Genomic DNA, 27,812 nt, shown 5'->3' with positions numbered 1-27,812 from the left:
ATAAGACCTAACAATTCGTCACGCTGTTGCCAATTAATTATGGCATGTTTACGTGGAATTTTGTCAACTTTTTAAGATGATCTAAGCACGTTTTTTAGATCGATTAAGTATTAGTATATCCTCGCCACTTAAATTAATTTGCAAATGATTTTAAACAAAATTATTGCTATTGGTCGGTTCGGGATAAATTAGATCATTTATATGGACAAACCTATAAATAATAAATCCATATATACTGACGGCGTTCAATTGCGTATAAAAATCAGTATATGTGTGCAGTGGCAGATGCAATAAAAAAATGTGGTAGAGACCGAACTGTATATACTTTCTCGTCCACAAATAATTGTGTTATAGTACATTTTCTTATAGTCCATTGTCGAAGAATAATTATATCTATATCATCTCATACTTTTGGTAGCAGTGATAAACGTAGTGAATATCTACGTACATAATTGGATATTTTAGATATTTTCACTTCAAAATCAGTTTATTACTTTTAATTATTTTAAAATAGATTACTATATTACATATTTGTCCTTTAATATAATACATCCGAAAAATTTAAATTTTCAAATTAAAGATTATAGATTTGGAAAAAGATTTGCTTTTCTACCGTATATCTATTTAATTATATCTAAATCAAATGCAAATCGTTATGAATCTTACAAACACATTCCTTCAAAGCATTTCCGTCAATTAAATGTTAGTCATATAGTTGTACAGAGAAAAAGAAAAAATATTGTTGATATAGCTTTAAAATATTAAAATCAGTCCAAAAAATTAAAAATTATACGGAGTACTATAATTCTTATAATCAAAATCGAAAACTCAATCAATATTCATACACTATCAAATTTTCATTTATTCCCTTCATCTCTAGTAAGTGATACTCCCTCCGTCCCATGCTACTTGCACATTTCATTTTCGGACTGTCCCCAAACTATTTGCACTATTTATATTTTAGATAAAAAAAATTATGGTATTTAATTAAGATATTCGAGTTAGTTCGTGTTTCCTTTATCAAGTGTTGTTTTATTGCACTTAAAATTTTAATTTAATTACACTAATTACTCGTGTTCAAATTTGCGTTGTTCAAGTGAAAAGTGTGAGTAGTATGGAACGGAGGAGTACATTTCTTTTCCTCACGTGTGTTTTGAGAAAATGATAATAAATAATTAAAGTACAATATTCTCTCACTTACTTTGTTTTTTCATCATTTAACTACTTATATTAATTTTTCAAAACACTTGCAAAAAAAATGTGTCACTTACCTTAGGATGAGTGGAGGCAAATTATAAAATACTCTGTATAACTTTAAAATATTAAATACATAAGTCAGGAACATGTTATAATTATTTTATTGAAATTTCACTGTAACGTTCTAAAAATTAAGAATTTAATGGAGCTAAAAATTTGGAAAGTGAAAAGTTAAAACAAAATTATGAAATTCTTAAATCAAAATTGTAAATTCAATTGTTGGTATCTTTAAATCATAATTTTCCAATTTTAATTTCTTTTATGATAAACTAAAATGAGTTAGGAAGTCTAATATTTTTACAAAGAAACAGAGAAATATTAAAAATATAAATTTAAAATATTAAAGCTATACCAAAAATTAAGAGTTTAGTTAGAAAACTGAAATTTGGAATGTCAAGTAAATTGAGCTAAGGTATTTAAATAAAAAGATATTTAATATTTATTTTTAAAATATTAATTGGACAAGTTAGGAACATGTAATTATTTTCTAACAGAATTTGCCTGTAAAATTCTAAAAAATAAGAATTGAATAATATTAAAATTGAAAAATAAAGTATTAAAATTAAATAAAGTCAGAAATAGTCAGGGTATGATTTATTTAGTATGGGATAGTAATTATAGGATAAATAATTAAATACTTAGCTTCAAATATAAAATAAAAGAGTTAAAAATATATGATTTTTTTTTATCATGGTTCAACTATAGCATCCCAAAAATTAATAATTTAATGAAATTAAAATTTTAAAAGATAAAGGTATAACATGAAAGTGTATGAAAATATTTAAAATAGAATTGTATATTCAATTAGGATTACAATAAAATATCTCAAATTTTAATGTGTTACTTCCTTCATATAGTATATCGAGCTTGAACTCTAATATTTTATGAAGGAAAAGTTAAAATACTAATTATATAACTTTAAAATACTATATTGAATAGATGAGTTATGAACATATGGTTATTTTTTTTATCGATGTTCGACTGTAACGTTTCAAAAATTGATAATTTGTAGAAATTAATCTTTTGGAAAGTAACGTATTCAAATCAGACTTACAAAATTTTAAAAAAAATTAAAATTGTAAACTCAGTTAGTAGTATTAAATTTTAATTTTTGCATATAATAGTAAATTGAACTAAAAAACCTAATACTAACCTAATACTTTATATAAAAAAAGATAAAATATTAAATAGAAGAGTTAAGAACATATTTTCGACTGAGGTTCAACGTTTTGTAAAAATTAAGAAGTTGAAGAATGAAAAATTTGAAAGTAAAGAGTTAAACTCCATTAGGATTAATATATCTCAAATTTTAGTTTGCTGTATGATATAGTAGTGAATTGAACTAGGACCTATAATATTTTATAAAGTAAAAGATAAAATATTTACATATACCTTTAAATTAGTATGGAAGAGACGAATTAAGAATATGTGAAATTTTTTTTTGGGTACGATTGCAACATTTGAAAATTTAGAATTTAAAGAAATTAAAATTTGAAAAACAAAAAATGACTATTAAAAGTATGAAATTCTTAAATATAATAATCATAACCTCAATTAGTATTAATATATTTTATATTAGATTTTAATTTGTTACATGTTATATTGAATTGGGTTAAGAATAACAAAAATTGAAATATTAACTGTATATCTTAACGATGAGTTAAGAATGTTGATAACTTTTTTTTTAATTGAGGTTTAACGTAATGTCCTAAAAATTATGAATTTACATAAAAGAAAAATGTAAAGAATTAAATCAAAATTATAAAATTCTCAAAATCAAAATTGTAAACTTCATTAATAATAATATATAATATGTATCAAATTTAAAATTATTTGAATTCTTTTTTTTTTTGGAACTTTACTTTGAACCCCGATAAAAAATAATCAAATACTTTTTTAATTCATTTAATTAACATTATATATATAACTAATATTTTACTATCTTTTTAAAAATAAATTGAAATTTGAAAAGTAAAGGTATATACCTTATTAAAATACTACTCCATGTATTTTGGAAATTAAGATATATTTACAATGTTTATTTTTTAAAGTAAACGTATATAGTTAACGTTCCAAAATTAGTACTCTTATAAGAACAACTTAGAAATTTAATTAAAAATAAAATACGTATATAATATAAAATTACAAAACATCATTTCCCATTCCATTGCTTCAAGATTTTAATTTGTACGTTCGTAAGATTGAATAATTGATTTGTTACATATAGATTTATAATAGGGATAATTTAGTAAATAAACAATATAATTAATAACAAAAATAATAGAAATAAAACTGATTTGGTCCTATTTAAAAGGGAAGGGTATTATGTACGTAGAAATTTTGTGTGTTTATCTTTTTCCCCTTTTGGTAATTTAGCTCTACATCTCATTAACTTTCGTCACTCAAATTTTATATAAAATTAATATATAAAGTAGGAGTATTACAAAAAAAAATTATTTTTTCCACTCATATTTTTCTACAATTCTTAAAACTTAAACATAAATATATATAAAAAAAATTTAAGTAATATATAGCATTTATATGTGAGAAAAATATATACGTATTAAACAAATATTAAAATTTCAATTAAAACACTTCAAACTCTAATTATAGAATTTTAAACTCCAACCATGACATTTTAAACTTCAATTGTTTTTCAATTAATTACAAAATCCTATACGAAATAAACTACACATTCAATCCATGACATTTTTTTCAATTTTCACTTTTAAATTTTATGCCAATAAAGTAATGTTAAAAATTCTTATAAAATTACATAATTGAATTGAAAAGAAACAGAATAAAAAGTTTAATTAATCACTAAACTTAATTACAATATAGAAGTACTCCTATGAACCAATTTAAAATGGTGAGACACGCAAGGCTCTTATTTATAAAACTAAAAACGCTATTTAAAAATATTACTCCTAAAGTCCTAGGACTCTCTCCGTTCCCTAATAATAGAGTCATTTTACCATTTTGATACGTTCCATAGTAATAGAGTTATTTCTTTTTTTAGTAAAAGTCAACACATTTTTCCACTCCTATTTTACTCTCTCTTACTTTATTTTCTCTTCATCTCTCACTTTTTTCATTTTCCACTTTACTCCCTATTTACTTAACCCACCTAACACAATTTTTCTTAATCTCCGTGCCGAAAAAAAACGCCTCAATTACTATGGAACGGAGGGAGACTTTGGGAACTGAGTCATCTTCTTCCTCAAAAGCTATGTCAGCCATTTTTATTTAACTTAAGTTCAGTAAAGTTGCGTCTCCTTCCTCATGAACACACACAACAACCATTTTAAAAGTTCAGCCCTTCCTATCGTTCAACTTTCAGAAATTTATTCTTCACCGGCATTAATTTGGTGAGGGTTGTTAAGAGTACTTGAAAATTTTGAAAATTTTCAAAGTGGAAAAAAACACAAAAATTACTTCTTGGGATGGGGAAGGGTGTGTCCGCCACTGTATGTGTGTCAGATTCTAATTGATGTATATTTCAATACTAATATTATTAGCAAAGCTACTTAAGAATTACTAATTCCTAACTAAACTTTTATTTGATTCATATTTTTTACAAACTGATCAAGTGATGCCTTTGTCCACAGTATTATTATAATGATAGTTAGGGTAGTTAATGTTGGATATTTTAGTGTAATTGGATTAACTTGATTGATTAGTATTATTATAATGATACATCATTTAAGTATGGAGGTGCGGAGTGCAAAGTTTTCAGCAGCATCTGCATCTTGCCTAGGATTGACCGCTTTCCAATCTGTTCATCGCTACGCATCATACTTTTTGTTGGGTTTTCCCGGAACTCCTTATTTGAATTCATTATGAAGCCCCTTAACAGATGAACAGGGGTCCGGGGGCAGCGCCCCCGGGTAGCGGGGTCCAAGGGGCGGCAGCCCCTGGCGGGGTCCAAGAGGCAGAGCCCCTGGTTGGGGTCGAGCTGCCAGGTCAGCTTGGAAATTTTTTATTTCCAACGAAGTTGCTATATAAGAAATTCATCCGAAAATGTAATTTCTGAAAGTCAAAGGACTAATTTGCAATTTCGGAAACCTTTTGAAAATTAGTTATTTTCGGTTATTTTTCCCAACAGGTGCACTGGTTCGTCTTCTTCAAAATCTGATTTTTCTTCTGGTTCTATACAATCTCGAATATCAACATATTGTAGTTCTGAAATCTTCTGAATTTTATCCGATCAAATATTTTGGTAGAACCACCGAAATTGATTTGATCTGAAAGTGATATCTTCACGAGTTTCAGATTATCCGTTTTGTTCAATATTCAAACTCTCCCTACCAGTTAATTCATCTTAACCATTTAATTAGGGAATATCATGATATGCAACACATATCTAGGGGTGCCCAGTTGCAGGAGCGTAGATAAAAAATCATTACAGCATGGACAAATTTATATGTAGAATAATTTTGAGAATTTAATAAGAGGACATTTAGCGAATAATTTGAGTTATGTTTAAAAATAAGTGTACAGAAATATATGAGGAGTGGGAAGGGGGAGAGGGGCATTTTTGCACACTCCTCCATTGGCTGGCTCCGCCTATGCCTGGTTGTTTGGAGGAGTGCGGTCCAAAACAACCCCATGTTGCAGGGGGAGGGGTCTGTACGGGGCTGGGAGAGGGGTGGGAGACCCTGTATGGAAATGTGTTTGGCATAGAGAGAAGTATGCGTGACCGGGCCCTAGGCCGGACCTCAATATTTTTATTATTTTTTAATTGTAAAATTATATTTAGAATTATTTATTTTAATTACTTTTAAATTAGAAATTATTTTTTAATAAAAATTAAGGATTTCAAATTTTATAATTTTTAAAGTAATATTGATATAATTTTTAGAAATTTTAATTAATTGTATTTTATTAATGTCAATTTAGTTATATATTTTAATATTATATACGACAAAAAATTAATTTAAAAAAAATTTGGATAGTAATACAAACAAAAAGAAAAGAAAATATTATGATGGTGGTATAAGTAGAGGTAAGGTATATAGAGGGAGTAAAAGAGATTGCATAAGTTGTAGCCTGGCCGTATAAACTTTTATATACACCAAATTTAAACCTAATACTCCGTATATTAACTTCTCACTTATTTTATATCTTACCAACTATACCAATATAAATCATTTAAATCACACACTAACCTCAAAACAATATCAAATCAATGATTTTTTATAAAATTAATATTATAATATATATTGATTAATTAATTTAACTATTCTAATTAAGTAATAATTTATTAAGTTTCATAGTATATCATGAAATTTTATTTTATATTTAACAAATACCATAATTATTTCTTATAAAAATCAACAATTAGAAAAAAAAAAGTTAATTTTATTAGTAATAGTAAAATAAACTCACGTAATAAAAAGTTCTCAGCTCTTGTTAGTTACTTTCTCCCAAGCCAAATAATAAAAATTAATCCCATGTTAAACAATAAATCAATTTATTAATCTCATTTTAAACATAAATCACTAAATAAATATACACAACTTTCTTTAGCCTTCTTCCCCCACGAGTTTTCTTCAGAGTTTTCGGCACTTCTTTGATTCGTCCCCACAAGTTTCTTCCCAATCACAGTATGTCTATGTCTCTTCTCTTTCCTAAGTATTTCTCTACATACAATGAGTGCAATATTTCAAAAATAAAAAGGTGGTTTGCATTTTGGATAGTACAAACGCAAATATATAGTTGTAGACCTACACCAAATCTCCTTTGTGGCGTAGAAAACTTTTTTAACTATACTGCAAATTTAAACTCATTTTTGTGTTTTTTCAAACCAAATATAGAGTTATTGCAAAAATGTTGTGAGACGTATACTAAAAATGGCGTAACATTTGATTTTAATGTAAATGATTAAAGTAAAATTACTTTTTGGTATGACATATATCAAAAATGAGTTTAAGTTTTGTATAAATATTGGAGATGCTATTACAAATCCTTGTTTACTTGAGAGGGACGCTCTACTAAAAAGGGACGAGGAAGTACTATCTTGTCATAAACTATAACATTTGATGTTACATCTCTTACTACATCTTGCATCTATGTCACATACTCTTTGTCCATTCGTGCCACCACCAAATCTTCGCAGGCAACCCATCCACAAAAATACACCACACAACTCACAAGCCTAGCTTCGTCATTGTCGAAAAAGTTGGACGAAAGTTTCCATATTGGGCTCTTGCCACTTGCCATTGAAGCCCAAATCTATTTGGTTTAACGTCCAGAGGAAATGCCTTCTCTCTTATTTTTCGAAAAGCAAGTAACTTCTTGCATAATACTACTCCCTCCGTCCCACGGAGATTGTCTCACTTTGACCGAGCACGAGTTTTAAGAAATGTAATGAAAAGTGAGTTCAAAAAGGAATGTGGGTCCTACTTTTATATATTAGTTTTATAATAAAACATGAGTAGGAATGAGTTAGTAGAATATGGGGTCCACTACCAAAAATGGTAAAAAGTGAAACAAATTTTGTGGGACGGACGGAAATGAAAAAAATGGGACAATCTTTGTGGGAGGAGGGAGTATTTGGTATTTACTTCATACGATCTAAGAAGATGTTTGTTCCTCTTCTCAGGAACTTGACAAGTGGACCACAACCTTCATAATATGTTTGACACATCGGATCGAGTAGATGTATCTCTACAATCGATGCATATACATGTACATAGTTGACACAATCACCGATTGTCCACGTTTGACTTCTTCAGAAATGTAATGAAAAGTGAGTTGAAAAAGGAACGTGGGTCCTACTTTTATATATTAGTTTTATAATAAAATATGAGTAGGAATGAGTTAGTGGAATATGTGGTCCACTACCAAAACTGGTAAAAAGTGAAATGAGACAAATTTTGTGGGAGGGACAGAAATGGAAAAATGGGACAATCTTTGTGGGACGGAGAGAGTATTTGGTATTTATTTCATACGATCTAAGAAGATGTTTGTTCCTCTTCTCAGGAACTTGACAAGTGGGCCACAACCTTCATAATATGTTTGACATAGATATCTCTACAATCAATACATATACATGTACATAGTTGACACAATCACCGATTGTCCACATTTGACTTCTCCAGTAAACCTTTTGCCTCTCAGATTCTTCTTAACTTTCGGTTTAAGTACACCATTATCATAAACTTTCTCGAACTCGGGTCGGATTTCATCGATCACGTATGCACCATCAATTGTGCAGGGTAATGTTTGTATCTCATGACACATATTTGCTCCAACCCTCTGTCCAAAGAGTTTTATATTCTCATAGGAACTCGTGCATATTTAGCCGCAACTGGGATGTATTGTTGCTCTAATTGCGAGAGCACAAAGAATGTACGTTGGCCAAGGTAATAAAATAGCCCATGTTTTTCTTATTGACGCACAAACGACCATAATGCTAGAGTCACATTAGTTGGATCGGTCACGTCGGGAAAAATACTCCATGAATTCTTGTTGGCGCGTAGTTTTGAACATCTATAAAAAAACTATAATTAGTTATGTAGACAAAATATCATCTTCAAAATGATAAGAAACAAGGATGCAAAGCAACTTAATAGGATTACCTCTTGAACTACACTAGATTGAAGAAGTGTATTCATTTCCACATCTTACTTATTCGAATCTTCATGTGTAAGTTTAGAAGGATCAACCCAAACCCAAGCTAGGATAGGACAACTCCATATACCATGTATGCAGAGCCTCGGATCAAGTACCTTCGTTCCCTCAACCAAAAAAAGAACCGTAGGGAAAGACATAGACTATCTAGATATGCGTCTTGGCTCCATGGTTCATTCCTAAATCCATAAGTGGTGAGATGACGAACTGATTCCAAAGCTAGATTCATGAGACTTCGACTTTGGTTGATTAGCTTCCTTCTAAGATGTTATTCTTTGTAGAAATTTAGGTGATGTTTTTTCTAAGATTTTGAGCTTCAAAATGTGGTGTTGTAGAAGAAATGATGAAATCGATCTTTTGCACGTTGGGGATTTGCTGCAGAGTCTCTTGTCATTTCTACGTCTTATTCTTTTTTAGTTTATTCAAGTATCATACTTTATATGGTAGAGTAAAACGGTGTCGTCGCTGATTAAGTGTTTAGCATAATTAATGTTTACGTCATTTTTATTTCATAGTTTCAATTAGGCAATGCCTCGTGATTATTTTTAGCAAATGACTAATTATAATAAAAATTTGTACAAAAGTATATGTTTCCCGGTGGGCTTATCCCAATTCATCGGTGATCTTAGGCTTGACTAAGTCTGAATTTATGAAAAGAAGCTCAGCACATTTCCCCGGTGCGTCTGGCATAAGCAATCCGTGTAAAGAATTAGGTTTTTAGTACTAACTTAACTCTGACATTTATGTGTATACATAAAAGTATAAAAGGTATGTATATGAAGATATAATCTTAGCCTTTGTTGTTGCACTACTTTTATCTATTCCAACCTAAGTAAGGATTAGAGATATGTTTTTCTGATTATTGCGTATCATGAACTTAACAAGTACTTCCTCAGTCCCATAAAAATATGTGCACTTTCCATTTTCGTTCGTCCCAAAAAAAAATGTGCATTCCATTTTTGGAAAGGTATATCAATTTAATAATGTAGGTCCCACTGTCCACTAACACCATTTTGGAGTCACTTTTATTGTGGGCACGAGTTTTAAGAAATGTAAAGAATAGTGGGTTGGAAAAGTTAGTGCAATATGTGACCCAGTTTTTTATATTGGTTTTATAATAAAATGTGAGTGAAATGAGTTAATGAAATGTGAGACCTACTTACCATTAATGGTAAAAATAAAGTGTGACTCTTATTTTGGGACAGACCAAAATGACAGTGTAACTCTTATTGTAGGACGGAGGGAGTACTACTTACTATTAGAAATTTAACAATACTATCATATCTTTCATGCTATAATTTTGCTTAAAAATTTATTTTTCCAATTAAATTATTTATACTAATGAATTCCCTACCTTTGCTACGATGAAATCATCGGTTCTACAAACTTTGTCACTTTGATACTTGTATTTTATAAAAGTTAGGTAGGAGTATACAATAATACAAATGTAATTAGTGTAGTCAAGAATAAGGAAATATAATGAAGAGAAAGATTGACTAAAAATTGAATTACGATACAAAATGGACACTGAAAATGGGATGGATGAACACCTTATTAATTGCGTTTTTTCCCAATATAGATTGCATATATCAAGCTAGTTAGCCTTGTTCCTGCAGCAGCGGCGTCGTAGTAGTCTTCCCGTCCTCATTGTCAATCACTTTCGCTTCTTTAGCTTTTCCCCACAACACAGCGTAGAATCCCACCATCACCACCATCGCTCCGAGCAAACTGCAACCCAATTTCAACCATATTAACTAAACAATCCCTTCTCTCCATGTAACTAAATACTCCATTACTTAGGTGCTGGGGGGATACATAAAAATTTGATTGTATGGGCTTCATTATACTATCTCCGTCTTTTAGAAATAGTAATCTATTTTGGTTCGACGTTTAAAATTAGAAAGTTTATGTTTAAATTTTTTTTCTCTCTCTAATAAGGTTGAACTCATTCTACACTAATAATATTTCTCTAATGTGGTATAACTCATTCTTCACTAATAATATTTCAATCACTTTTTCTTTACTTTATTAATTATTCAATAAAACACGTACAGTTTCAAAAGTTTCAATTTTTCAAAACCGAAGGTAGTATTTGCTCCTATATAAATTGGGTTCGTGCCCCTGCTTACGTGCGTTGGTTTAGTGGTAGTGTAGTTAGAGTGAACTATATTTATGGTCCCTAAATTATGAAAAATGCGACACTCAAAAATTAAAATTCTCCTCAATCCGCTCTAAATTTTGATGTAATATCATTGGAGGGACTTTTGACATTTTTAGACTTTTTTTTTTCTCTAAATGCTCTCTAATTCTTGAAAGACATTTTAGTCTATTTGTGATGAGAGAGTCGACCACCATTTCTAAATCTAAAATTACCACTATTCATTACTACAATAGATCAATGAAAAATTGAAAAGGAAAATTTTTACATAAAAAGTTGATGTGTTCGGAAAATTATCATTTTCTCTTCATCACAATAAGACTAAAATCTTTTAGGGGCTGGAGGGTATTTTGGACCAAAAAAGTTCCAAAGTGCAACAGATCCTTCGATAATATTGCATTAAAGTCTAGGGGCATGTGGGGATATTTTTAAAGTTTTAAGTGTCGTATTTTATACAATTCTCAATACCAAAAATCTCGAGTTCGATAAAGCCTTTTTAATTTAATAAAATAAAATAAAAAAGTGTACCTTCCAAGATAGAAGGTCTCTCCCAAGACGAGGACGCCTGCTACGATGGAAACGATGACTCCAATTGGATGGAAAATGGATGCAAAGACAGGACCCTTTTTTCTCACACACCACATCGCTATACTTAGTTGAAATACATTCCCAAATAGCCCCTGCATCAAATTTCATTTCATATAGTAGGAATTAGGAGAGGAGTAGTAAGTAGTGTGGTAGCTAGGCACCAATTAACCTACCGATAATATAACAGGAATAAACCTCCCTGTGGAGTTGAGGCTCCAAGCGCCAAGGTCTTTCTCCACGATCGCAGACGCCGCAGCCGATACAACGGCGATGAAGCAGCTGTAGAAGAGCATGAGAATGAGCACAGCAGGGCATTTCCTCACCACCAACGCCTGCACAATGATTAAGATCGCCGCCGCAGCGCTGTCCAAGGTCAGGAGCAGCCCCCCGACCACCCAAGTAGACGATACTGCCGTCAGGAGATCACTGGAATTCCCCAAAAGGGAAGGCCCCTGGTACAGAGTGGCCACCACCGCTCCCCCGATCGAGACCACGGTGCCCGTTGATTTCGCCAAACTAGTCGAGCTTCTGTAGTTGAATTTCTCCAGCCTGATTTATTTCATTTCAATTCAGTCGTTGAGTATGAGTTGTATACAACGAAATTAGGGCTCACCGTCACAGACCTGAGGATAACGGCGAAGACGAAGGTGAAGGCAGGGATGAGGTTGAGTATTGTAGTGGAGAGTGATGCAGAGCTGAATATAAGCCCAGTCATCCCCAACACCTGCACCGTGAATCTACATATATACGCATTACTCATAGCTACTCACATTTATTTTAATCACAAATTACGTGCCGTACCCTATGAATCCGAGCAGGAAAAAGCCACACAAGAAGACCGGGAGGAGAGGAGGAGGATCGGATCTACAACCACACAGAATATCATGAGAAAATATTGAGATTTGCAGCGGAATTGATGTATTGGTTTACCTGTAAATGGAGAAACAAATCGGAAGAAGAAGAATTGCAGAGAATATATTGGCGTATGAGAGGAATGCGAAAGTAGTCATCCCGTTCGATATGGCAGTTTCCGCTGCTAACAACATCACCACCTGTGCAAACTGCACCACTACCATTCCTATGTATGGAAGCGCCTCCATCATCCCCATCTCTCTCCCAAACAACTATTCACTATCTCAACTTATATATATAAATACACCTTTGATCGAGGTAACTCACATGCTTTCGTTTCGTGAAATCCAACAATGTTGCTTGTGAGTTGTGATAGTACAGAGACTGTGATTAACAAAGTTTTAATGTCATAATTAAGACTTCTTTTTTTAATTAGTCATAATCAGATGCACCACGATCCTAACTTTTTAAAGCATTGGTTATTATTTAATTCTAAGGTTCACATCCAAATGTGGACGTAAATATTAACTTAATTCATTACTATAGTAGTTGAGAATTCATCCAATAAGAATTATCCACTAACAAATCTTGATTCAGAATGGGGCAAAGTGTCTTATTCAAAAAATTTATTTAATCTTGATTTCACATTTTGTTAATAATGATGATGTGCCTAATGCAGAATTATGCAGTTTCTTTAACCATTCTTGCTAATTACTATTCCCTCCGTCCCACAAAGATTGTCTCATTTTTTCATTTCCGTCCCACATAATTTGTCCCACTTCACTTTTACCATTTTTGGTAATGGACCTCATATTCCACTAACTCATTCCTACTCACATTTTATTATAAAACTAATACTTTAAAAGTAAGACCCACATCCCACCAACTTTTTCAACTTACTTTCCATTAGATTTCTTAAAACCCGTGCCGAGTCAAAGTGGGACTATCTTTGTGGGACGGAGGGAGTACTAGATTAAAAACACTAATATTGCATACATCAAATTAAAAACACTAATATTGCATACATCAAATCAAAGACAGTGGTCCTTAGTAGTATGTAGCAGTTGAGCTATCCCCCATAAGACTGAGAATTCAAACTAAAAACAATTCAAGTTCAAAGCATCTACTTGGACTTGTTGATTGTGTTTACTTGAATCTCAGTAAGTACAATCTTCATCAACAGCAGCTGCTCTAATTACTTGATCATTTGAGACAAAGTTAGCCCACAAAATGTAAGAAAGTTGTATATCAACAAGATTCACTATCACCTATCAAACATTGCATTCAGGCCTTTGATTTACAAGTTACAAAATAATCTTCAATCCACTAACTGTTCCCCTCCCTTTTGAGGGTCTAAAAGAACAGAAAATAAGAGTTTGAGGTTTGAAATAATATACTAGTAACCATTTCCAGTGCTGAAAAAATGTTCGTAGAAAAGCTACACTAGTTCTGTATTCTCGTGCAACAGGAGAGCCTGATAGTTTGATGATTGTGTGTCATTATTTATCTTCTCTTCTTTGGATTTTCCCCATATCACCGCATAGAAGCCAACAACCAACACAAATGCCCCAACCAAACTGGAAATATGAAGAAAAAAATTGAGTAAAATGGTTGGAAAATATTGACTTAAGAGTAGGAATACCTTCCAAGGTAGAGAGTCTCTTTCATAAAGATGACACCAATGATAACAGCGACGACTATTGCCAGCGGCTTGAACAGCGCAACGAAGAGCGGGCCTTTCTTCCAGATGCACCAAGAAGTTACATAGAGCCTGCATGCTATGTTAATGATTGCCTGCAGAGGAAGAGTATTTCTAGATTAATAGCAGGTATACTACAGCAACCCGAGCAAATTAGGCTTTCCTTCGATAAAGATGGTGAAAAGCTTTATTATCTAGGCATGCTTACTGAAAAGAGAATAGCATATAGGCCAATCCTCGTGTCGATTCTCCATATAGATGCATCTCTTACGGCAATCAGAGTGACCACTGAAGATTGGATGGTTACAAAGAGACAGTAAAAAGCAACTACAATCATTTCAGCTGGATACATCTTCAGTATGAAGGCCTGCAGGATTATTAATAGGAAATCAACAGCCGAATTTTTGCGCAAAGATGTCTTTAAGAGGTTAAACCTGTAATATGCACCAAGATGCAACTGCAAAGGCACCAGAAGCGAGCAAAAATCCTCCAAGGACCCAATTTTGTGTCGATGACAAGGAGAGATGAGTTAAAGAGCCGGAAGTTAGTGGCGTGTTGAGGATAGCTGGTCCGTTATAGAAGGTTACCACAAATGCTCCTGATATGGAGACTACAGTGCCCAAAGATTTAGCCATGGTACTTAATCTTCTGAAATCTACTTTTTCCAACCTGGCACAATCGAAGCCTAGGATGTAATAACCGTGCATTTTATTCATATCAGGTGCAATGATTCGACTAGAAATTTTCTCAGTGCAATGATCTACATAGTTTCAATCCTCTAGCTAGAAGATGTAGTTCTATTTATAACAAAACCAACATAATTGTCATTTGAACCTCAATCAGTTGCACAAAAACGTGTCAAGTTGTAAGAACTTCTTCCACAAGTAAGAATACATTATGTCTTCTCTTCTTAACATGTGCCATAAAACATAGTAATATAGTAGAGGCTTGAAACTTGAAACTACACAAGGATCAATGTATTAGAATTCTATCACGCGATTTTGGTGAAACGCTGATGGAAAATTACCTGAAAATAATAGCAAGGATGTACGCGAATGCTGGAACAAGATTCAACATGGCTGTACTAAGTGTTGGCGAGCTATAATTTACACCAGAATACGAAGTCATGTCTGAGAAACATCTAGCAGCAAAAAATCCATAAATTCAATTAGAATCCTTGTCTTCCATAAGTGTCAAATCCGAGTTTATCTAGCAAATGGTATGATCTTTAAGCCTTTCTTTACCAAAGTCATGAAGCAGTAAACTTTAGCATAATTTGGCAAAAGACTGAACAAATAAGCACACTAGTATTAAACATAAATTCTTTGCCATCCCTTTCCGCTGCACTAGTCAGTCTTTGTTTGTTGAGATAAAAACACATTGAATCATTGAACAAAATGTGCATAAAAAAACTAGTGATATTAAAATAAGATGCAGAAATAACTCCCCATCTGATCATGCTATATTACCATGGTAATTAAGCTAGCACAATCACAAAAATTTATCCAACCAATTCCTTGTAATCTTGAAATCTAGCATGTAAAACACAGTGAAGTAAACAAGTTGATCCACCAACCCAAAAGAAGCAAGAAAGAAAATCCTCCAGAGCACCGAAAACGATAAAGGGGGGCGCTTTGACCTGCCAAGAATGAAACCATCAGCCATAAACAGAGAAAAAAAAGGCAAAAATGGAAATGGGTTGCGTACCGGTGGAAGAGATAGGCGGTAGGGAAAAGAAGGAGAGCGGCGAAAGCATTAGAATAGACGGACAAAATGTAGAAGCTGGTGCCATTGGACATGGCCATTTTGCTTGTTATCTGGTTTATGGCTATAGTTACGACTGCCGACACCATCCCTGCATACGGCAGTGACCTCCGAATCCAAGTCGTCGCCATTGGAGGACTGTGATGATTGATGAAGCTTTGGAATTAATTTGATTAAGAATTGATGCAAGTAAAGGAGCCTTTGGACAAGTTGGCTAACTAAAATATTCAAATATTTACACTATCATTGGTGGATTAGTTTAGCTAAAGATAATATTAATAATAATAAATGGGCGTTGTTTGGTGGGTAAAATAGTATCAGCACATGCTTCATTCACCGTTCATCTCATATTTTACAACTCACCACTCATTAAACATTATATTATAATACTAATGACGTGAATGTTATTCTGTACACTTCATAAACTGGGACACTTGATCATAAAAATTTGATCCAATTGTTTGACCATTCTGCCATAATCGAATCTAATTAGTAGTGATTATGTGTCATCCTAAATTCAGGCACAACAATATTAGGAACCTTAAGGCTTATTGAACAACAAGATATTGCAGTAAGGGGACCTCATGGCTTGTGGATTCTCCCCCAATCGCGGAGGAGCATTGGTTCCATCTAGGGGTGGTTCGGTACGGTATACCGTACCGGGAGTGCCATACCGTATACCGTACCGAAAGTTACGGTATGACAAAAACCATACTGATACCGTACCGTAAGTTTCGGTATACCGGAGTTTGGTATACCGGAAATTCGGTACGGCATTTTGCCATACCGTTACCATACCGTGTTATCGGTATACCGTACCGCATTTCGGTATACCGTACTTTTGCGGTATACCGAACTGCGATATGACATTCCAATATACCGTTATACCGTGTTTTGCGGTACGGCATACCGTTATATCATTATACCGTGAAAAAATCTATTATATCCAAAATATTAAAAAAAAATCTAGTTTTAGACTACTTCAAAAAATAGGGTTCCCAATTTTGATTCTTTTATTTTTGTATAATAAAAGTTCTTATTTTTTAAAATTTAGTTTAAATATAACATATATAAATATATATTTATATATTATATATATCAATCGGTATACCGGTATACCGCGGTATGAGAAATCTAATACCGTTACCGTACCGATAGAGATCAGTACGGTATCATACCGTACCGAAAACTACGGTATACCGAAAAAACGGTATTTTCGGTATTTTTTCGGTACGGTAAGTCCGGTATTTCGATATAATTCCTCAGCCCTAGTTCCATCTTTGTCATTTGTGTTTCCACTTCCATCTTCTCCTCTAGGCTTTTGCTTTTCAAAATCAACTTTTCTTTTACCTGAATCCATGGAGAAAAAATCACACACCTCTTTTGCAATTGAAGCTGGCCCAAGTCTCCAGCTTACTCGTAACTATATCCTTAAAATATCATGCCGAAGATGTTTAATGGGCCCAGACGGCCAGACCCAACTCTCATAATATCGACTATGCTAGTTATGATGATAACGAAAAGTCAGTTGGGAATCATGATAATTAAAAAAAAAAAACTCAATTACCATATATTTAATCATTCATTTATTTGCTGCATATTAAGAAATTTCCAAATATACATGATTCTAAAATTATACTCCCTTCTATTGTACTATGGTAGTTGTTTCGGTTCCATTAATTTTTCTAATTTAATAAGAATAAGACAATTTGACTTGTGTTAAGTTATTTAATTGGTTTATAAACCATAGATATTTTCATGAGACCGTTTCATTAGTTAGTCAAAATCAAAATTTAAATCTAAATCTTAACCCAATTATTGCTGATTTTTATAGCATGAGATAATAATTGGACCGAATGAATGAATGAATAGCACTTAGGTTAGGCCTACCTACTAAATAGGTCCGACCAACTGAAGCCCCAAAGGCCGTGGGCCCCGATTCTAGGCCTAACTTTTATAAGCATATACTACCATTTTCATTTTGAACCACTAACTCTCATTTCTAAATACGTTATACCCCCAAAAATTATACCATGCAATAATCATGTGACTACTTATCCTAAATATCTGTTAAAGAAATGTTCACATTAGAAAACAACAATTTCACCAACCAAGACCCACCATCACCATATATGTGTAATGGGCCTTCCAAATCAAGAATTTCATGATTAGACTAATCAAATTATCCAATTTCACTTTTAGGGTTACCTAATTGGCTTCCAATTATAAATATTAGTATCAATACACTAATATTCCAATCACGTCGATTAAAACAGCGGTATATAAATATATAAAGTATAATAAAAATGAAGAATATGAAATTGGTAACTATTAACAATAAAAAGAGAAGAACAAAGAGCATCTTGGATAGATGGAAACCATTGAGCATGTGCAATCTCTTCTGTAAAGATAAACTCAAATCAAGCAAAGTACAGAAGATGCTGCCGGTTGACATTGAAGTGATGTTCTGATAGTGCAAAATATGCCAATGGAGTTGGTAAACACAACCTCCCCTTTTGAGTCTTTCGATAAAAGAGTCACATCCCTCTTCATTTCATGTCACCGGAATATAAAATTCATCCAACCTTGAAAAAATAATCTCATTTATGGATAATACGGGGAACTGATAGTAAATATAAGGGCTAAAAAGAAAATGTGGTAGAATAGGATAGGGAAGAAAAACACCGATGGAAAAGTTTCCATAAATAAAAATTGAGACTAATTTTGATGGATTGAATAAAAAAATAAGAATAATTTTATGGACAAAGGTAATATAGATCTGTCGAGGAAAAATAGTTTTATTTTTTAGGATACAAATTTTAATACATAATTAATAAAATAAGAGGAGTATAAAAAAAAGTTGAAATATTGTTAGTGAAAATATAAACCAGCTAACTAGAGATAATTGTACCATAAATAAATTAGATAACAATTTTGATTAAAAAAAAAAGGCTAAAATGGCAAAAAGTGACTATTTTTATGTGCTAAAACTATTACTATGGTTTAAAAGATTATACTACTACTATTCAAGTTGCTAAAATATTGAACATGCAAGAAATTTTAAATTTAAGCGTGGTCTCTCTCTCAAATCACAAAGCTTTAGATAGATGCTTATTCCATCGAGTCATTTTCAATGCATCTGTTGCCTAAAGATGCTAGCATCACCCATTGACCCACTCCTACCCCAATTATTCCAATTTAGATGATGCGTAAAATAAAATTGAAACTCAATGATAATGTAAAAAGAATTGAACTAGATATACTTGTACAATTTGGATAATACTCATATTATTTTCTTCATATGTGAATAGAAATCTTATTTTATTTTATTGGTTCGTCGGCTAATAGAAATCTTATTTTGTTATTTTGGTATACTAACAGAAGTCTCATTTTATAATGATAGTAAGTAAGCCTATTACCTTATTAAAGTATTTTTCAAAAATTCTCGCCGAAAGAAAATAGGAATACTATTGATGGAGTAAGTAGCATGTACACAACAAATTAACGTGCCGATGGTTGATATACTGAAATGCAGTACAAAGATTTTACTCTTATAGGGAAGTTAGAACTTTTAAAATATATGAGTACATCTTAATTAAAAAATATGTAACCAATGTGATCATTTCAAGACTTACTTTGAATAATTGTTTTTTAAGGAAACGATGAGGCAACCCTGAAAATTAAATTGCGCACTAAAAGGACCACATTCAAAAGAGCTTTTCTCAACAGTTACTTTCATTGGTTAACATAATCATTCTTAATATTCTAATCCACGAATAAGAAGAACCAATGATTGCAAAAAGTAATTAACAGAGACTGCATCCTAGGTTATGAGCTATTTTAGATCTCCTAATCATAATTCATAATAAAGTATTACATGGGTTGACATGGTTGAACTCTTTTCTTAGTTAGGGTTACACAAGCATTTTTGTTAATAACTAGGTTTCTTTTATTTATTAACTAATTAAGCATGAGAAATGGGCTAATTTATGGTGCTTACTTCCTAGTTCATTATGAAAAGACTGTTGTCCAGGTCAAAATTTAATTTTCTAATTCATAATAGATTGAATAACATATAAATGATAACTTCAATAATTTACAAGCACAATTAATGCCTTTATTACTTCTTTAGTTTCTCCTCTACGCTGTCAAAACAATATATAGATCCTCAATTGCATTCCAAAACTGGGCCACCGACTTCAGTCACGGTCGGTAATATAGCACCGTTATATTTTTCCTACCCACTTTTATATGTTTCATGTCTTTTTTTTCCACTATATTTTTTCTAACCGCTTTAATATGTTTCATATTTTCTTTGGGTATATTTTCTGATAAATGGACTTTGTATTTTTATAATTTTTCCACCAAAATTTATCATATCTTTAAACAATTTTTTAAAACTCATTTCGATCAGTCTTCAGGATATGGTGCGCGCTCCCACAAAAGAGCTTTAGCCGAATATAATTGATTATATATTCGAATAGTTATATCTTACTATCAAATGCCAAAAGGAACCGTTTTGACTAAGTTGCGTGGCATCCAGCTCTTTCATCACTGGCTCTGAGTATTTTCCCTTTGCTTCTTTGACAAATATACACCCATGCTCTCATCAAGTCTTCCACTAACCCAACCTATTTAATTTTAGTGCGAAATAATATACCACAAGCTGTCATAAGATAATGAGATTTTTTTAGTTGTTGAATATTTTGTGTGCTCGAATCGGTCTTTTTAATTATAATTGTGAATTTATTTATATGGATTTCAGAATTCGGAACATGAGGCACAGTGCAACGTGTCGCTCAATGTTACAAACTTAGTGCGTTACACCCTTCCCCACAATGATACCAATAATTTTAGTTTGATGTATGATCAAAATATTTATTTAACTACCATCTCTAGATTTGATTAGGACATATTTTATGGACTGCTGCGTAATTTTTCATGCACCAAGGTCAGTTAAGCTAAAATAGTACTCCTACCGTCCAAAAAAAATAAAGATAGCAAATAAAACAAATTTTAATATAAAAATTAATACAAGTAGAAAAATGATAGAAAAAATTTATTAGCCATTTAAATCATAAAGTTTGGTCAAATTCTGGTCAATCCATAATCTTTGAAATCCGAATATTAAATTATGAAATTTTTTATATTCATATTATCTCATGCATGTGTAGAATGTCGTCTTTTGATGATGTTGAATAGTACAACTTGTTTCACTAAAATAAATATTTTCTTTTATTTTCCTTTATATATGTTATTATTGATTTGTTTACTTATCAGATAAACGAGAAAAAATGAAATTTGGTGATTTCAATTTCAAAGATTATGGACAAATTAGAATTTAACTAAAATTCATGATTTAAATGATTACTGTTCTTTTCCTTTTTATACAGGGGAGGAGGGGGTGAGAAGACGGCAATGGAGGAGGCGGTGGGGCAAGGGGTGCGCACACCAAAACTTTGGTCAAAATAAATAATAGTACTACAAAATAACTTATCAGAATCTTATAAGTATATACATAAAGAAATCGTCAAAATATTTGTATATAAACTAGAGTAGATGAACATGCATTAATGGCCGCTGGAAGGATTGAATGCTAACGCCGATTTCTGAATTTAGAAGGTCAAAAAATTACAGAGACATGTGGGAAATTGTAGAAATTTAACTAATAACTGCATATATTTTATAGTATAAGATCCTGGGAGTATCTAAATTCATCACTCCAAGAAAAAACACTGAATTTTATATCAACTGATATCTCTTAAATTTGTGCACTCTTTTAACCAATATCGATCGAGTCATTAATATGGTAATCCAATTTCAACGATTTAGCCCAAAATGCCCTTTTTTTAACCGGGTAATCTTCTTTCAAAAGTGCAACTATTTTGTAAAAATGATGAGTAGTATTAGGAAAATATTAACATTATAAATTTTAGAATCTTCCGAAATCCTGATTCTGTTAAAGAATTAAAGAAAATCAAAGACCCATATATAAATATAAACATATATAATGACGTAGGCTACCTCTAAAGTGGTTAGTTATTTAATCAACATAATTCGTTTTACTGCACGAATGCAATATTGCTTAAAAGACGAGCAACAAATTATTACACAGCATTCTAAAACCAATTTATGATGAAAAAGTATCCAAGATGTCAGATCATCATCATTATATAATTTTAGGGAGAATTCTACCGGGAATCAAGGAGAAAGACCAATATTTGTCTCCTATATTCTACGCTGCAGTATCATCCATTAATATACGGAGTATTTATTTTGAGTACACCACTAATTTATACTTCCTTCATCCAAAGATGGTTGGGTCAGTATTTTTTATTTTTTAATCGAGTTATTTTTATTTTTGGCAAAAATCTCTCTCATACTTTGTCATGTATTCCTCACTCTTACTATACTCTTTCCATTTTAACATTTAACGTACCAATTTCTTAAATCTCATGCCTAAAAGAAATGTATCTACTACCTTACCTTGGGATGGAAGGAGTATATGAATTTGTCATCAAGACCCGTTCTTGAATTTTTACATATGAATGGTGAATAATGTTCAGTAGATATATATACAGTAGATGAAAACTATTGGATATTTGGGTGTAATAATTAAATTGAAATAAAATAATGAGAGACAAGTAACAATGAAAAGGATGGGCCGGAAGGGCAGAGATTCCACTTCCTTAATGGAGGAAAGGGATGGGGCAATGCATTCCCACACTTTGTTATCTTTCACCCAACCTTTTCTTTCTCTCTCATGCCATTATTTTTCAAACAAAATCCACAGAAAATCTGGGAAATTTTAATATATGTAGCTAAATTTTATAAATAAGAACAAAATCCAATAACACTTCAACCATCACTATCCCAAATCAGAAACAATAAATGTGAAAATTAATAAAACTTGCAAATTATTATTTCCAACCCCAAGCATTGCTTACATCATTTCCTCAGATTTTGTCCCAATTTTTCTCTACTTGTGCAGTCGTACATACACGCACCCAACCAATATTATATCAATGTACCATTACCATTACTATATGCTTCACAAAAACCCTACTCTCTCTCTATCTCTAGTGTGTGGTGTGTGTGAAAAAGGGGATGGGTTTTGGGTAAGAAGAAGCCAAGAGAGGGATAAAAGAAGTGAAACTAAAATTGTGATGTTGTTTTCTTGTTTCTATTTTTAATAAATCATGGAGTTGGTTGCATCAATTTTCACCACTGCATAAACAGTACATTTTCTTGTTAATGAATGGTCAAAAGGACTTTCTTAATGTTTCTGTCAGCCTGGTAGATATGAAACCACTCACACCATCTATCTATATATATATTACAACTTTATTTTAATTATTTATATAGTCACACACACACTTATATTTACTGAGCTTCAAAAAGAACAGTTTTTTTTTTTGGAGTATATTTTAGAGAAAAATAAATAGCTTTACACAACAATCATAATAGTAGTAGATTGTAATTGGTGGAACACACACATATATATGATGTATATATGCATGTATTTTTATATGATCAGCTGTTGTAATCATGCAGCAGTATGTAAGGAAAAAAACAGTACAAGTTACCAAAGACTCAGAAAAAAAAAAAGTACACTGAGGAATTCGACCACTCTTTATTAAAACTGTGATATGTTTGTACACGATGAGTCAGAGATTGAGAGTGATGTATACACTGTTAAAGGAGTACTCACAACCTTCTATTCACATCACATTCATATATGCATTTATTATTTCCATCTTCTTACCTTGACAAATGTAAAAAAAAAAAAAATAACATCTGTGGGCTTCTTTTAATTAATTTTTTACCTAATTCTCTTATGTTCTTTTAACCGAAGTTAGGTGGCAATAGATATTGGTTGGTCAACCGAAGAGAAATTTTAAAATGAGAAATGGGCAAGATCACCTGATTATTTTTCATGTTTAATTTATCGACCATTAAAAATGGGTAATGAATTTTGCTCACCACTTTTTGCGGTTTGAGTCTTTGTGGTTATATTGACAAAATAAAATAAAATTCCACATGACATTATTTCAAGCCATTAGAATCATTAGATCGCCAAAATAGTGGTTAATAATTGGTCTTTGTTAATATTTAGATTTTAATCATTATTTGAATAAATTCTCAAATATATACTACATGGTTGTATTTTCATAAAGTCTGTATAGTTTTGGCTTAGCTAGGCCTAGGCTGTCTAGATTCTAGAATGTGTTCTAACAGTAAATATAACTCGATTATTAATTTAAGCTACATAGGTTTTAACAGAGAGTAAATTCTTGATTATGATAGTCAAGAAGATTACAAACACTTGTCCTAAATTGGGAAGATGATTCCTGCCTATAGTTAAGTACGTTAGCATGATGTGACTAGGTGTATTATTGAAAACATCAAATTTAGGTGCATTTAATATCAAATAAATTTGTACGATCCTAATTAAACCCCAATATACTACCATCATAATGTTGTCTATATACATTTGCAGTCATTCATTATAGATAACGAATTAACACATGACACATCTATACAATTATGTTTGCTATATATCCCTAATTTCTGAATTAATCTTATGGGATGTTTGGTGGTTTTGGGAGAAATAATGTAGATTAGTTAGTAAGAATGCATAATAATAATAATTTAATTAATTAAAATTGAAATTCTAGGTACCAATACCATTACCAACTAGTCCTATAGCTAGTTGGAGGCATTTAATTTGATAGTCCATAATTGAGATTAGGCAGAAGAGTGTAAATAGTGATAATGAGTGTGATAATGAGTGGTAGTGTGTCAGGGAGGAAAAGAGAAATAAATGGGAGGTAGTGATTATGGATGATAAGGTTTTTGGTGAGGACGAAAAAAGCATACGACTATAGAGGGCTCTAGTGTTGAATGGAGGTTTGAAAAACTCGACACCATAAAGCGTGGGCCATCTCAAATCATTTTCGTAAAATAGTACTCCATTATGAGTAATGAGAGAGAGAGAGGCGTTGGTGGTGGCCTTACCCTTATATAAAGGGTCTAAAGAGATGTTGGGGTTTTACTTGTTTTGTAAATTGCCTCAACAAACATACAGAATACTTAGTATAAAGAGTGAGAGGTACTCCATTCTCTCACTAACCCCACCAAAAAAAAAGAAAAGGAGAATGGAAGAGCAACTCAATTCTCTAGCTGTAACTCATCTTCTCCAACACACTCTTAGGAGTCTCTGCATACATGAGAACTCCCAATGGGTTTATGCTGTTTTTTGGAGGATTCTTCCTAGAAACTATCCTCCTCCTAAGTCAGTCCTGTTGACATACATACTCTCTATCTATTCTATATGTATGTATGTTTATTTATTTGATGGTTGTTTATGACAGGTGGGATGGGCAAGGAGGGGTGTATGACAGGTCAAGAGGTGTGAGGAAGAACTGGTAAGCTTACGGTTACTAATAATAGTAGTCCATATAGTAGTAAGTAGTATTGATGTGTATTTAGTTGAATCAGGATACTGGTTTGGGAAGATGGGTTTTGCAATTTTGCAGCTTCTGCTGGTGAGGTGAAGGAATGTGGGCTGCAGCCTGACCTCTTCTTCAAAATGTCACATGAAATCTACAATTATGGTGAAGGGTATGCATGTTTGTATGTAGAGTAGTACTACTACTTAATTATTTCATTAATCTGTTTAATTAATTAATTGATCCTCAGTTTGATTGGGAAAGTGGCGGCTGATCACAGCCACAAATGGATCCACAAAGAGCCAAATGATCAAGAAATCAACTTCCTATCTGCATGGCATAACTCAGCTGACTCTGTAAGTATACTTTAATTATCTCAATAAAGTAGTAGTAGTAAATTGGTTTTATAACATTATAATAATTGGGAACAAACAGCACCCCAGGACTTGGGAAGCTCAATTCCGGTCTGGTATTAAGGTACAATGAACCTCAATCATTCAATTCTTTTTTTAATCGTACTATATTAGTAAGGAATTAAATCGAAGCCCACATCCATTATTGCAGACTATTGCTTTGATTGCTGTTAGAGAAGGTGTGATTCAATTAGGAGCTGTCCACAAGGTTCTCACTCTCTTAATTTAATTGTCTAGAATATTAATATAGATAGATAAATTAATATTGAAAATGTGGTGCAGGTTGTTGAGGACTTGAGCTATGTGGTGCTGCTGAGAAAGAAGCTGATCTACATCGAAAGCATACCGGGAGTTTTGCTGCCACATCCGTCATCGTCTTCATCGTCGTTGTCAGCTGCAGCCGGCTACCCTATGAAGATGGATGCATACGGTGCACCTCAAGAAGCGTGGCATTATCAAAACAACATGATGAATCCGGTTGCAAATCATGAGTATTACGATCATCAGTTTCAAGCTGGGGGGATGAGAATAGCCCCATCGATGAGCAGCCTCGAAGCCCTTCTGTCAAAGCTGCCCTCGGTGGGGCCCTCCGCGGCCACGGCCAGGCCGGTGGAGCTGATGAAGGAAGAGGAGGCTGAGGAGGAGGAGAATGAAGAGGGAGAGAGTAGCATGCCGCCGGGCTACTACGGTTTTCATCACCATGATTTGAATGTGAGTAGCAGCATGAACAACAGTGGATGTTGATGATCGATCTTCATGTTTCTTCACTATTGTAGTAAGTTGTATGCTTGTTTATTATTAGGATTTAATTTGATAATATGTTGTTTGATGATTGTGTAGCCTTCTAATTTCATCTTGGTCAGTCTAGAATAAGGGCCAAATATATTTATTCAATCCATTTTATAGTAGTATATGCTAATCTATTTTTACCAGCTCTCTCTCTCACACACACACACAAAGAAAGACACACAGAGGCAGACGATGGATGCTGTAAATAGCAGTTCCCTGGTTGAGTCTGAGCAAGTATATATATATACTAATATGGCAAGTGCAGTAAGCGTGTATACAAAATTGCAAGGTGCAGACTGCAGAGTTGCATCTAAGCTCACACACACTTGATGCTCATTTTCAACTATATATATAGGGTTTCTTCTCCAATTGGACCACGATTTTGTGTCTTTAACTGTGGCCAGAATACACAATATGAGAGAATTGAATGTAAATTTTAATGATATATAGATCAATTTCAATTAATAAAAGAGTATATATAAGATAGGGAAAACCAGTGATCACGTGTAGCATAAATAATGAGTGAGGGTCGGGTGTTTGTTACTCCTTTAATTCTCATTTTAAGTAATATACTAGCCTATTAAAATAGACATTAAATAAGATAATTAAGGTGATGTATTAAAAAGGGATTAACGAATTACTCCCTACATCCGACACTTATAGTCTCATTTTGATTTGGCACGACTTAATAGAATGTTGACCCCACTTTTATATATTGATTTTATTATAAATATATAGTGATCAGTGTAATAAGTTGGGTGAATGGTAGGGTCTATTTACTTAAAATAGAAAAAGATAAATGGAACTTCGTATCGCAAAACTCTGCGAAACTGAAAAATGAGACATTATTTCACGGACGGAGAGAGTAATAGACAACAATATTTTTCTCATTTTATGTATACTACTAGTATACTACTCCCTCCGTTTCTTCATAGTTGAGTCATTTTTCCATTTCGAGAAGTTTCTTCATAGTTGAGTCATTTCTATATATGGTAACTTTTTTCTCTTTCTTACTTTACTCTCCCTTACTTTATTCACTCTATACTTTATTATCTCTACATTTTCCTCTCTCTTACTTTTTTATCTATTTATTTAACACATCCATTATTCCTTTCTAAAACTCCGTGCCGAAAAGTTTCGCTTCAACTATGGCGAAACGGAGGGAGTATTTGTTAATATTAATAACACTTATTCTTTCAAATTAA

The 27,812-nt window shown here is 32.4% G+C and overlaps 3 protein-coding genes across 4 annotated transcripts; 1 reads left to right on the top strand and 2 right to left on the bottom strand.

Annotated features, from left to right (window-relative positions):
• Positions 1-10,372: 10,372 nt before the first annotated feature.
• LOC125204976 (WAT1-related protein At3g28050-like) lies at positions 10,373-12,872 on the bottom strand. Its single transcript, XM_048103754.2, has 6 exons — positions 12,569-12,872; positions 12,440-12,502; positions 12,262-12,375; positions 11,812-12,187; positions 11,579-11,730; positions 10,373-10,620 (listed from the first exon to the last, which is right to left on the bottom strand). The coding sequence occupies exons 1-6, from the start codon at positions 12,745-12,747 to the stop codon at positions 10,491-10,493; spliced, it is 1,014 nt and encodes a 337-aa protein (XP_047959711.1). The 5' UTR covers positions 12,748-12,872; the 3' UTR covers positions 10,373-10,490.
• Positions 12,873-13,708: 836 nt separating this feature from the next.
• On the bottom strand, positions 13,709-16,155 carry LOC125207892 (WAT1-related protein At3g28050-like). Of its 2 annotated transcripts, none has more exons than XM_048107400.2 (7): positions 15,897-16,155; positions 15,766-15,828; positions 15,217-15,330; positions 14,624-14,858; positions 14,398-14,556; positions 14,133-14,284; positions 13,709-14,067 (listed from the first exon to the last, which is right to left on the bottom strand). In XM_048107400.2, the coding sequence occupies exons 1-7, from the start codon at positions 16,082-16,084 to the stop codon at positions 13,929-13,931; spliced, it is 1,050 nt and encodes a 349-aa protein (XP_047963357.2). In that variant the 5' UTR covers positions 16,085-16,155; the 3' UTR covers positions 13,709-13,928. The 2 variants fall into 2 exon arrangements, with proteins under 2 accessions (XP_047963357.2, XP_047963358.2); XM_048107401.2 differs by having other exon boundaries at positions 15,217-15,319; positions 15,897-16,119.
• Positions 16,156-25,012: 8,857 nt separating this feature from the next.
• Positions 25,013-26,729, top strand: LOC125204771 (protein RICE SALT SENSITIVE 3-like). Its single transcript, XM_048103500.2, has 7 exons — positions 25,013-25,248; positions 25,328-25,381; positions 25,455-25,577; positions 25,656-25,761; positions 25,841-25,882; positions 25,970-26,026; positions 26,101-26,729. The coding sequence occupies exons 1-7, from the start codon at positions 25,112-25,114 to the stop codon at positions 26,560-26,562; spliced, it is 981 nt and encodes a 326-aa protein (XP_047959457.1). The 5' UTR covers positions 25,013-25,111; the 3' UTR covers positions 26,563-26,729.
• The last annotated feature ends 1,083 nt before the right edge of the window (positions 26,730-27,812 follow it).

The sequence above is a fragment of the Salvia hispanica genome, chromosome 6, assembly GCF_029641045.1.
Source record: "Salvia hispanica isolate PSC_SH4W2 chromosome 6, Shi_PSC_v1, whole genome shotgun sequence".
NCBI classification, from domain to species: Eukaryota; Viridiplantae; Streptophyta; class Magnoliopsida; order Lamiales; family Lamiaceae; genus Salvia; species Salvia hispanica.
Note: the sequence above shows the minus strand (reverse complement) of the source record. Positions and strands in the feature narration are given on the sequence as shown.

Excerpts from the sequence above, each read along its gene's own strand:
- LOC125204976 (XM_048103754.2), bottom strand. The coding sequence starts at position 12,747 with ATGGGGATGATGGAGGCGCTTCCATACATAGGAATGGTAGTGGTGCAG. Across the intron at positions 12,188-12,261 it reads GTCTTCGCCGTTATCCTCAG|GCTGGAGAAATTCAACTACA; the intron begins GTCTGTGACGGT and ends GAAATAAATCAG. Across the intron at positions 11,731-11,811 it reads TTATTCCTGTTATATTATCG|GGGCTATTTGGGAATGTATT; the intron begins GTAGGTTAATTG and ends AATTTGATGCAG.
- LOC125207892 (XM_048107400.2), bottom strand. The coding sequence starts at position 16,084 with ATGGCGACGACTTGGATTCGGAGGTCACTGCCGTATGCAGGGATGGTG. Across the intron at positions 14,859-15,216 it reads ATCCTTGCTATTATTTTCAG|GTTGGAAAAAGTAGATTTCA; the intron begins GTAATTTTCCAT and ends CGATTGTGCCAG. Across the intron at positions 14,068-14,132 it reads GAGACTCTCTACCTTGGAAG|TTTGGTTGGGGCATTTGTGT; the intron begins GTATTCCTACTC and ends TCATATTTCCAG.
- LOC125204771 (XM_048103500.2), top strand. The coding sequence starts at position 25,112 with ATGGAAGAGCAACTCAATTCTCTAGCTGTAACTCATCTTCTCCAACAC. Across the intron at positions 25,249-25,327 it reads AGAAACTATCCTCCTCCTAA|GTGGGATGGGCAAGGAGGGG; the intron begins GTCAGTCCTGTT and ends TGTTTATGACAG. Across the intron at positions 26,027-26,100 it reads AATTAGGAGCTGTCCACAAG|GTTGTTGAGGACTTGAGCTA; the intron begins GTTCTCACTCTC and ends AATGTGGTGCAG.